The sequence below is a fragment of the Meleagris gallopavo genome, chromosome 7, assembly GCF_000146605.3.
Source record: "Meleagris gallopavo isolate NT-WF06-2002-E0010 breed Aviagen turkey brand Nicholas breeding stock chromosome 7, Turkey_5.1, whole genome shotgun sequence".
NCBI classification, from domain to species: Eukaryota; Metazoa; Chordata; class Aves; order Galliformes; family Phasianidae; genus Meleagris; species Meleagris gallopavo.
In genome coordinates, this window is record NC_015017.2 from 23,309,105 (window position 1) to 23,321,428 (window position 12,324).

The 12,324-nt window shown below is 38.0% G+C and overlaps 2 protein-coding genes across 2 annotated transcripts in view; one reads left to right on the plus strand and one right to left on the minus strand.

The window, feature by feature from the left end:
- The window catches only part of LOC100550341 (corepressor interacting with RBPJ 1), an 18,681-nt gene extending 17,387 nt beyond the window's left edge, over positions 1-1,294 (plus strand). Inside the window, exon 9 of the mRNA XM_010713761.3 lies at positions 1,085-1,294. Within this exon, the coding sequence (XP_010712063.2) occupies positions 1,085-1,294 (210 nt within the window). The remainder of the gene's footprint in view (positions 1-1,084) is intronic.
- A 3,321-nt stretch (positions 1,295-4,615) lies between these two features.
- SCRN3 (secernin 3) lies at positions 4,616-12,314 on the minus strand (the record flags this gene model as incomplete). The annotated part of the gene is made up of 6 exons (XM_019617395.2): positions 4,616-6,443; positions 7,518-7,698; positions 8,047-8,209; positions 10,733-10,945; positions 11,403-11,602; positions 12,103-12,314. Coding segments are annotated over 6 exons (1,125 nt in total), but the record flags the coding sequence as incomplete, so codon positions are not given.
- Positions 12,315-12,324: the final 10 nt, after the last annotated feature.

Sequence of the window (12,324 nt, forward strand, 5' to 3'; positions counted from 1 at the left end):
TTTTAGTGTTTTGTTATGTTGTGTTTTTTTTTTAATTATTTATCATCTGAGAATACATCAAAATCTGACTTGAACTACTTTGTTCTCATATTATGTTCGTGCAGAAGAAGTTTCACATGTTTTTTTTCCTCCCTGTGGATTAAAACGAAGCATTTATATTTGTGTAACTTGATCCTATCCTCATTGATTTGAACATGCTATAGCTGAGACCTTCTGATCATGGATTTTTATTTTAGATTTTTTTTTTCTTTCCTATGATAGTAACTTGCTATATGTTACTGCTGCTTTTAGCTTAGAATTAAAAAAAAAAAAGAAAGGAAAAAAAAACCCAGAAGTCTATTTTATGCTATCCTGTACAATTGTTAATCATCTTCAGAAACTCTGTGCTTGGGTTCCATAGAGGAGATTTTAGATGAGCAGAAACATTCATTGCAGCAGGTAAACTTCAGAATGGTACTTTACTGCAACAAGGCTAGATGTTAGTGGAATTACTTCATAAATCTGTTACATAAGTTAGTAAATTAGTTGTCATCTTTCATTTATTTTTAGTACTGCCTGCTGTAGTAAATATTTAACCAGATATTCAAGTTAAACAGTCTTTGTTTACGATATATGTAAGCAGCTGTTTTCTGCTTGAAGCTGTAGAGAAATTATAAAATGGTATTGAAGCACAGGCGGAGGTCCTGCTGCTGCAGGCATGCTGCACTCAAATCATAGCTTGTTGCAGAAATGGTCATGCTAATGAGGACATGGGAAGTAAGTATTCACTAAATAGGCTTGCGCTGTGTGTGCTAGTAGGAAAACTGCTGCTTCTGTTTGTTGATATTTATTTACAGAGGCCTAAAATAACTTTGTATGTAAATTTTGCTTTTCACTGAAGTGTCTGTAGGAAAAGGTAGTGAACACTGGCATGTCCCTAATATGCAAAACTTGCGAATTCTCCTCTAACATGCTCTTAACTATCATGATGTCTTTCCTTGTTTCCTGCTATTTTTCCTTGCCTTTCCCCATCGTGCAGTGGTGATACCAGATTTACAGAACATGTGGGTGAATCATTCCTTTGACATACAGGTGTGGTGCAAAGACCTCCACTGGCATCTTCTTTGGCTGTGATCTGGTGAACTGGCTCATCCAAGTTGGCCTCTCCTCTGACCGTGGTGAAGCTGTGATGTACGGAGACAGACTGATGAAAGGAGGTGTCATCCAGCATATTACAAATGAATTTGAATTTCGGGATGAATATTTATATTACCGCTTTGTTCAAAAGAGAGCAACTACAGCTGAGAGCCAATGATCTGAGGATGTAGACAGAGGGCAGGCAGGTAGGGTAAATGTGACCGTCTCTTCTGGGTTTGCTGCTGAGAATGGAAGTGTTTCTTTCTCAGGGCTCCTGGAGGGTCGTGTTACCCTGTCGAGTAAAGTTAAGAAATGTGCTTCTACTTCTGTCTATTCTGAAGCAAATGATAGCCATTCTCAGTGAGCACTAAACCAGAAGGCAACTAGATCAAAACAAGATACTCTGAATTTCTTCCACTTTCAGCAAAACAAATAGTAAAATAGTACGCATCACTGACATACATACGCTTATAACAGCAACTTTAGTGACTGGTGCCACAATGGAAAAAAAACAACATATCTGAGGGGAATATTTCATGTCACTATATGTTTTATAGTATTTCAATGTGATGCAATCTTGATCCTTGTTTAAGGTCAAGCTCCCTCTAACTTCATAGAAATAAGACTTATTCCATCATATCTCAGTTTTTACTACTGTATACTCTTGCGTAACACCAGAAACTTTTTTCTGGCTGTTTACACCTCAGACCAGGCAGTTTGTTTCCCCTTTAAATATAAAATCCTCCATTTGTAATAATAGAATTCTTGCGAAGAGATTACAACATCACAGAATTAAAGCTGAGGAAATAAGGAGTAGAATAAAAAATAGTTTTCTACAAAGATACTGCAGAAACATACAAAAATAATCCCCAATCCTCAAATTAGTAAACAATGATGTATTCTTACATAAACAGCTGGTTCTGAAGTTTTACCTTTTAGGGGTGGTAACAGCTTTGTCAAGAGCAGATTTTTACTTTCCTGTGTAAGCCTCCATTATAATTCAGAAGTGCCAGCCTCAGATAGAGAACGCGTAGAAGCCTAGGATGCCTGTGCAAGTCAGGACCCAACATTTGATCAAGCCATGAGATCTTTTAAATAACATGCACTGACTTCTAAGCCTATTCTATAAACAACCCTAATGGAGCATCCAGGTTAAGGTTTACAAAAGCTGGAGATATTAGAATGTTATTATTGGGCACGTAACAGAGTTTTCAAATAGGCCTCAGGTATCCCTCTGTGATGTTAAGTGGTTAATCCAGTGTCATTCAGATTCTCTTGCACAGAAAGCAAAAACTTCAGGAGTATTTTGAAGAGGTTAAAGATGAATTGCAGTATCTGATAGCCATTACACTGCTAGGAAAAGCAGTTCTAATGCTGAAAGAAGGCATTTATTTGTTTATATAAAATGTTTTATAATGAGGGAAAGGAACAAAAATACTAAAAAAGTATTTGCACATCTGGAATAGTCAAGCAAATGACAAGCGTCCTTTAATTTAACTTTATTTTTTAAATACAGATTTTATTACAGCTACTTATGTGTCTTCTTTGTATTAAGAACTGAAAATGATTTTAGCAGCATGAATTATTGTTCAGGAAACAGTCATTTTATGGTAGCTATAACTTTGCAAAAGATTTCAGTCTTATTGCAGATCTTCAGTGTACTCTGAAACATAACTATATACATATGCTACACAAACTGACATATTTTAATGTTTGCAGCAACAAGGTAATTGATACTTGTATTGGGCTGTGGCCACAAAAGAAAACAATAGTTTTATTTCCATTAGAATTGCTGAAGACATCAGACATTTTGGAATGACTAGATATACATGTCTAAAGAGCAGAAGCTATATGTCTGGCTTCTAAATATTGTAACTTATTAATAAATCTGATATTGATTTCAGAGTTCTGGCTGTGGTGTGATGCAGGGCGTGCGGGGGTTACGTGTGCATGTGAGTTGTGCAAGAAGTGCATCTTTCTGAGAGATTTGTTAAAGTGGCTCCTGGATTTCAGATCTGCTACGTGGAGTATGCAGAGTGGTTGTTAATGGATGTCCACCAGTTTTCTTCTAATTGCATGCCTGCTCCTGATGCCAGCAAGGAGCTAATTCAGATCTTCAGGAATGTTTTGAAATCATCTCCTTAGCAAATGCTTTTTACTTCAGAAAATCCTTCAAATGTTCAAGCTTAACTAAGCTCAGTTTGATGGTCCTAAGTTTAGTCGTCATTCTTGCACTCAGCTCTCTCATTTTCATCATGATGTCCTTGCCTTGGCCTCTTAGTAATGGCTCTAGTACTTTCTAGATTTGAAAACAGCATATCTGTTTTAAATAAGAAATTGCTCAAAATGTTTGCTTAGAGAAAATGTTTGCTTTTAAAAATCTAATGGAAAAGGACATCTTTTGATAACAGCTGACAAAAAAATATGGTTAGATGAACTGTTACAACACTGTGACTTCTGACGTAGCTAGTCTGATGAGAGTCTATGATGATTAACAAAAGAAACTGTAAAACAAATATGGAACATGCTAATATATTTCTAAATCATTGGAGACTTTTGGAAGCAACAGGTTTAGAGTAATATTAGGAAGTTATTTAACTCTTATACCTGACAAATATTTGATTCTACATGGGTGCACCAGTAGACTTGAAAATAGTTGGCAGTTCAATGTAGATTAGTTGTTTATCTACTGATGTTTTTGTAAGTAGCTTTGCTTTTAAGACTTGGTCAGTGATGCAATGAGTTCTTTTGTTTTGAAGGTTGATTAGCTTAGGATAGATATCAGTTAGCTTGGAAGCTGTATTTTTTTTCTTTAATTATTAGCTTTTAAATAATGATCCTTAATTAAATTCTAGATTAACAAACAAAAACTGTCAGACATTTCTAGGTGAAGTACGTGCAAAGATTGCCCTCTAGAGGACATTCTGATGTATACATTTTTTAAGTATGGTTGTGGGGGGGTATTTATTCCTTCTGCTCTCATCTTGTGTTTTGTACCGCGTGTGTACTAGGAAGATAAAATCCCAGGAAGAAAGGTACCAAAATATCTTCTACTCTGTTGGCCATGACTAGATACATCTGAACACATCATATTGTTTTTACTGTGTATATTGTAGACAACTAAATGAAAGACAACGTAGAAACTGGAAGAACAGCTGGCCAGTATCTGCATATTATATTACAGTCTGACCACTGCGTGTTTAACCTGATAACCTGGTTAATTGCTGTCCTGAGATTAAGTTGCCAAGAAGTTTGCTTAAAGGCCTGGTGCAACCACCTTCTCTACTTCCATTACTTTGTAACTTTACTATACTTGCAGTGTAGCATAAAATTGTGTATCTCATTTTGCTATGCTGCTTGTAAACTTGACTCTTACCTTGGTTTCCTGCACAGTTTTACTCTGCATTTATTGCTTCTTTGAAGTTTTCATGGAGCTATTGTGGAAAAACTGATGATCCCAAATAGGACACCGGTGCAAATTAATTGTCAGATACAGGTATTCATGAGGAAAACGGGTAAACACAGCACATTTTTATTAAATATACCATCTAGTTCACGAACATCCACTCTACTATTGAATTTCTAAGAAATGGTGATGGTAAGACATGCACAAAAGGTTCACAGTTGACTCAAGCTTAGTTTCTTAGACAGTCTTGTTACTGCCACTCAGTCAATATATGATCTATGTATACATGATCTATATAGGAATTTGAAGAACTGTTACTGACCCATTCAATTCTTGGTGTGGATCTGAACATGCTACCAGCACGTTAATCAAAAAGAACAAATTTGATCAAGTTTTCTTCATCTTATTTGTTTGGCAGTACAAACCTCATTTTATATGTATTTCTTATATCTGCCTGGATTGTTATTTCCCCTGGGAATATAGAATGGCTTGCAAAATATCAAAACTTTGTGTAGTTTTCTTACATCTGAGATGACTCCAGAAACTGAGAAATATAAAGCATTCCTCAAAGGAATGGTCTTTCTGTGGTCTGTGGGGATACTGCATCTTGTCACCTACTATCACTGTAATTTCAAAGCTCCATTTCATTTTACATGTTCTCTTCTGAAGGCCCACAGAAGCACTGAGATTTTTTTCCTTCCACTTGTAATTTTTATCCTGCTTGATCACATAGCAAAGTCAGAACCTTCCTTCTTTTTTTTGCTCTCTTTATCCCTTGCTATGGTTAATAAAAGTAGTGTCATAGCTTGACCGCTGCTTTTAGCAGGAAAAGCTTCATTAAATCAACTTCTTAGTCTAGCAATTTTAGCATAACAAGGTATGGTTAGAATAAAATGAAAAAATTTGGAGAGTCCTTTTAAGTGCTCCATTGAGTATATGTATATACTTATGTACCCTGACTTATTCATTTCCAATTGCTTCATTTAAAATAAGCAAACAAAAAGGTTACAATAAAGTTTCTTTAAATGCTTCCTTTTAAAAAAAAAACTTCCACACAACACTATAAAATGTATTACAGAATTAATTTAAAATAATTATATTGTATGTAAATAAATTATTTTTGGTATCAGTGGGAAAAATAGGGAAGTGAAAATTGTGCAGTAACTTGCAAGATGCTTGCTTTGTTGAATTTCAAGTAATCAGATTTCGTAAGAAATCATGACAAAGTTATGATTTGGATTCAGTATAATTTAAGTTCTTAGCCTCATCCGATGCTAAAGGAGTAGAATATACGAAATGTACCCTAGACAGTATTTATCGAAAAGCTGAACATCAGTCTTTCTTAACCATACCACTTTCCTTTTTGTTCAATGAAAGCAATACTTTCTACATCCTAGCCAGTCTTCCAGCCTGGCCATTGAAATTCAGGCAAGGAGAAATTCTGCTGCAGTTATTAATTTGATTATACACATGTGCAACATGGGGTTGTTCTGCAACTTAGTCAAGCTACTGAATTCTAATTGCATCTGTATGTTGGCATATCAGTCCCTGTTGACAGCTTTTTGCCACTTACAAAGGTACTGCCTAGCTCTAGAGAGGCTTTTCTGCCTTGCTTCCTACAACCAAAAGCTGTTTGGCCTGAATAGAAATCTGCATCTTTAAAACTGTCTGTACTAAATAATTGGTATATTGAAAACAGGAGGTAATCTATAGAGCCGCTCCATTAGAAGAAGTAAATGTAAAAGCGATCCGTTCAACAGTAATTTTAACCATATATTTTGAGTTCTTCATCTACACACTGAGAAAAAAGGTTAACCAGTTGGTTTGTGTCAGGACATCCGTTTTGCAGAATTGATTTCATTTCACGCATCTTCCTTTTCTCCAGCGTCTGTATCTCTTCCAGCATTTCTTTACCTTTGCCCTACACAAAAAGAAATGTTCTGTTTCACTGGAAGCTATACAAAAGATCTTTTCTAATACCTAGAACTCTCTCCACTTCCCTCATATTCTTTGACTAATGTGCCTCGGAGGGGAGCTGCTCTAGGAATTTAAGCCAAAAAGACTTCAGTGGCTTATGTCCATTTTTTAGATCATGTTAACTGTGTAAACAGGAGAGACGCTACTGTTAGAAGTACCTGCCTTCCTGTTTTACCTCTGTGCCCAACTATCTTTGTGATCTTGTTTTCTTTCTTGATGTCCAGGGAAATTCCTCGATACATACTACTTAATGCTATGTTATTTTGGCTGCTTCAGAATAACTTCTGTGTAGTTCAGATATTTCTGTAGTGCTTGCTACGTCCACACTGCCATTTAGATCAGCAAAATTAGGATCCGTATAACTGTTAGGTCCGGAGCTACCTACAACTTATGTGTTGTAAACGTGCTGCTAAAATGTATCTGGTTTTAGTATTTGATACAACTTGGCACTGCCAGTATCCTGAGATGTACTAGTAACAGTGTTGCTATAATTGTCAGTGAGATGCTAATTTTGTGGGGAAAAGAGCTCTGGAAGAAGCAGGAGAATAAGAGGAAAGTTGGACTATTCAAACTGAGGTTCTGTTCCTAAGGTTGTTTGACGTGACATGCATAAGAGAGTCTGTCCATACCAAGCAATGGTAAAAGGCATGATCTCTTTGCTGGTAGAGAACGGAGCCCTGAAGAGTTCTAAGTGCTTGCATCAGGAGCTGTATATTTGCCTGCAGCTGCTCAACCACTTCCCTGTTGTCTGACTAGTGCAGGCATATGTATGGCCTCTTTCTCTACAAGATAAGCAGCACAGATACTTCTCTGGAGCTACGCATAGGGGTACAGCTAGTTTCAGTTCTTAGTGTTGGAATCTGGCAGGCATATGTTTCTAAGATGATTGGCTTCTCGAGCACTACCATATTCTTCACCATTCATCTAAGGGTATTTAATGATATCACATTAACAAAATGTGAGCAAGATGTTTATATAAACCACCTGCTTGGACTGGAATCTAATTTAATCAACATACCTTCATAGTTTCCATAACTACAGCAGCACTTTCATGTTTTTTATAGAGCTCATGTCTTCGATCTGGCTTACTCTGAAAACGTGGCTGCTTCTTGACTGGATCATCTGGACCAAATGTAGGGGAGCTAGTTTTTAATAACTCTGTAATTCCAGGCACAAATATGAAAGGCTTGAACACAGACCTAGGAACAGAAAATAGAACATAAATCTTTACTGATATAGCTGTGTTAAAAAGGAGTCAGTAGATTGCTGTATTTTCCCCTTACTTCTACTTCCTTCTCTCATGGAAGAAGTTTAAAAAATTAAAAATTCTCCAAACGTGTTTTTAAGTCAGTGTGATAGCAGCACGTTTCACTAAGTAAGTTGGTAGAGGGTATTAATGTACATAACAAGCATTACATTCCCCCTGCTATTCGAGTGTGGGTTCTTTGGAAAACAAAACAAAAAAGGACTATAGTTAGACAAACTGATACACTTTTCATTTAAGTATTTACAGCTTTTTATCATCATAAAACTTGCTGCTGCATCACCTTGCAGGGTCTGGAGTTCCTGTAAAGAAGTGAATGCATGGCAGATTAGGGTCCTGAGGCAACACAGACACCATGCTTCCAGTTGTCATAAAACCACCTTCCATATTAATGCCACTCTCTTTGTCACGAAGGATTTCCATCATTGTTTCAGAAGTGATAGCACCTATTTCAGACACAAAACAATCATTTACACACAGTGCTATTTATACTGCCAGCTGCTACATTTTCTGCAACTGGCTACTTTTACCTTTAGTAGGCAATGCCAACTTTACTTTTCCTGTATTGGCAAAAAAGAAAAAAAAAAAAAGCCAAGCCATACATTAATATGTAGCGCTTCAAAATATCACTGTTTTCCTCCAAGTATTTATTTCAAAGAGTAGGTGATAACGAGCTATAACATTTATGACTTCAAAAAGGAGGAGGGAGGGAAGGAAAGAGGGTGGGTGATGCTTCCCTTTCCCTTTTCCCAGAAAGCTGTGGTGCATATGGCTTGCAAATGGTCATCCACACAGTAACAGTAATTTTTCAGGTGAAAATCAGTAGCTTGGATTAGAGGCTGAACTTTCTAAGTATTGTGCTGGAGTTGAGAAGACAAACAGCCATATTGGTCATTGTGATCTATACGGTAAGGCTCCAGGCTGCTTTGAAATGTAAAAAGTAACTGTGGATGGATTTTGTATGCCTTTAAAGTGAAGCCCTGAGACTTTTTTTTGTGCTAGCATCCGACCTTCCAAAGCGCAAAAGCTTCAAGTTGATGATCGGAATGATGAACTTCAGTAATTTATTTTATACACAGAAATCAACAGAAACTACAATAGTAAATCCATTTTCAAGAAGTGCTAGCTCCCTTTGAGAGGTATAGTGCCAAATGTCTTTATGATAATAGTTCTTTCTTCTCAATGGGGTGACCATCTAGATGCTCAGCATCTAGTCTTCACACGCTGTTGCTGTTCATATATACTGTACACTAAAGCTGAAACCCTGGCATGGTAGCCCTAGGCAATGTTCAACAGGCAGCACTTGCAATACTTTTTCAAATTTGTTGTACCAGTTGAGCATATACTTAAAACAGAATAAGGCTAGTTAATTCACTGTGTTTTTTCTGCTGGGATGGACCGTCTACATTTAGTCTCTTTGTGGTTGCCTCAGTGAAATTCTGGCTGCATAAATACGTAATGTATTTTTTTAAACTGTCTTGCTGTTTGCTCTCAAAATACACTGTTGTTAAGTCAGATGTGCCTTTTAAGAAAAAAAAAAAAAGCAATACAAGTTGTCTGTAGCCAGGCAGGCTACAGGAAAATAATCTCTTCTTAGTATTCTCACAGTTGCTTGGGCAAGTTGGAGAATAAAGTCAGCAAGCTGGACAAATCAATGAAACTAAGCAGCAGTTGGTTTGTGAGCTGCAAGCTGGCAACTTGTCAAGCAGAAAAGGTGTTGCCTATTTTTCACTAGACTTTTTTTATTATTTTATATTCCTAAAATACATTCCTTATTATTTAAAATGTGAATAACATTTATCTAAAAATGGTCTGTATGTGGTAGGAAGCATGGGAAAAAAAAAAGCTGCAATGCCATGAAGGGAAAAAGCTGGGCAGGATGGATTAAGAAACCAGTGATTTTACTGCTGCTTTAAACCAAATAGCTTCTAGTTAGGACACCTATTTAAAATAAATCTAAACAGAACTGAACCCATGTGAGGCTGATAACCTGAACACCTAGTGTGATTGTTAAAATGGCTCAGGTAATGCTTGAAAATGGGGATTTAGCACGAAAACACTGATAGAATCCCAGCACTGTTATCATACAGGTAAATACAGGTATTATGAAAATGCTTTCAGTATTCAGAACCTGCAATTCCCAAAATGAATGCAGGATTTACATGATCACTAAAGCAGGAACGCAAAAAGTAATTCATTCTGATGCATGAACTAACTGCTGAACTTGGTCTGATGGAGCTCAGCCAAATAAGTAAAAAACACTGGGGTGCAGGGTTACTGGAGTTCAAATTAATTACTTCAAATGAGCAAGTGAAGGCAGATGTATCAAAAAGCTGCCAGGTGGATGCAGTTTGAAGTAATAGCTTCTCTCTAGAGAGTTCTGCAAATAAATAAGTTGGTGATTAGGAGCACCTGCTTAGAGTACAGAAAATTCTTTTATTCTGCTCTCAGTGTTTCATTAGGCTGCATAAGGTTAGAGTAGCAGTTACAGTGAAATCACAAAGATTTAAAAGACAAGCTCAAAAATAAACACAAGATTATATACGTGACCACTGTGCTGGTGAATGGTGTTAGATTAAAGATGTTCATGGGATTCTTTATGGCTGCCAACCCTTGGGAGTCTGTTTTAGCCTCTGCTTTTTTAGTTACAGGTACAGTAGTGATATACAGCATACCAGAACGATTCAGAGCAAGGTCTTACAGACTTTTTAGCAGTGTGGTCTCAGTGTCGTTACTGTAGCTGGGTCTTTGATATTGGATGCTTGCTTTATTTTTTTCCTCATCACCAAATTGGAAAAATGGATAAAAGTATCCGAAGATCAGTGTTTCTCCTTTAGGAAAAACATGTTTCTAAGAAGTTCTGGTTCATCAGATCATATGAAAGATTGCTCACATCAGAGGTTTACTCGTTTATGATTTAAATTAATGTAGCTCACCATACAGTCTTAAAAAAATACAAAAAATGATACCTTTATGTTTGTTCAGAAGTTTGTAGCCTTCACAATAGCGGCTTCTGGATGTAGTCATTCTAGCAGTATTTACATAAGAATACGTGGCAGCAAAATCAAATTCCTTTTCCCCATCCCACCAGCCCTTGCTTTTGGCATATTCCTTCATCTCCGGATGTTCTCTGTCAATCTTGGTTGTGATAGAGAGCTGGTTGGAAATATTCCGCACACCTCCTGTTTGTAAGGTGAAGAATGAATCATTTGAATACAGTGAACGCTTTTTCCTGCCCTACTGTTTACATTTAATTCCACTGCTACCGTCATATGTCAAGCTCTGTCCTGACTGTTCCCATCCTTACATTCTCAGTCTTCAAAAGACAGATTGACACCTCAGGGCACACTGACCCTGTCAGCACTAACCTGTTACCAAACTGAATTGATTACTACCATCCCTAAGATTATACGTACTGCTGCTGTTCTCATCCTGGCCTTCTTGTTGTCCTCTGTTCTCCAAGTGCAGAAGTGGTCATCTCTGACTCTGAAAAGGCCCTCTGAGAACCTGCTACCCTAAGATGCAACTCCCATCCATGTCCTGAGGCTAGTTCCATGCCTTCATGAAGTGGTAAATGAAAACTAGAAAATTGCCACTTGTCACCACATTCAAAATACTTAAAGAGAGCATCATCCATACCTTCTACTTTTTCTGCTGCCCAGTGTTTTCCTGATGTCTCCAGCACCCACGCTTCCTTTCTGTCAGCTATCAGAAAGCTGTTATGGTACGTAAAGGCCATGTGGCTCTCCATGCAGTTTCCTCCCTGGCCGTATTTTTCTAGCAAATCAACTATGACAGTAAGAGCCTTTTCAGCTGTGTCCGCTCTCTCAAGTCCAAGCCTAAAACAGAAGGAAGACGTTATCTTTGGAATTACAAGCTTGAACATAACTATTCAGCATGACTATTCAGATTGAACTGGAATGCACAAGTAGTTGTCATTATTTACATGGAGATGTATGGATAGGTAAGTGTGAGAGGGGGGAAAATAGCAAGTGAGCCCACACCTTAGGAAAGGCCCATGCACTGGGTCCTGAAGTGCAGCTGTGTTCCTGTTACGAGTCTTGTTTCACATCCGTTTTGTACGGAACAAAAATGCTTGATAACGTTCTTGTCAGACTCTATTTCGGTGCGTGATACCTCTCCCATCCTCAGCTCCTGGCAGAGGAACAAGCTAACTGCTGTGCCAGTAAATACTTATTTTTAACCACGGTGAGAACAGCAGAAAAGACAGATGTGTTTCCTGCACGCGAAGGCACTTATTTGCCCACGTAACTCAATGAAAACGTTTTGAAATTAAGTTCTGAATCCAGTCCCATTTACCAAAGCGGCGTGTGCAGACCTTACGAGATCCATGCCCAGGAGCGCCTCGGCACCGCACACCTCCTCGCGGCCCCACACGGCCTCGTTCCCGATGCACACCCCGTGCTCGTTGGCGCCCATCTCTGCGCCCCATAGCCAGGACGGGCGGCTCAGGACCACGGCGTAGGTTCGCTCCGCTTGCTCAACCGCGATGTAGGTGCACTGCAACGAGCCGCGGCAAAGACGTCGCCTTTAACGCCGC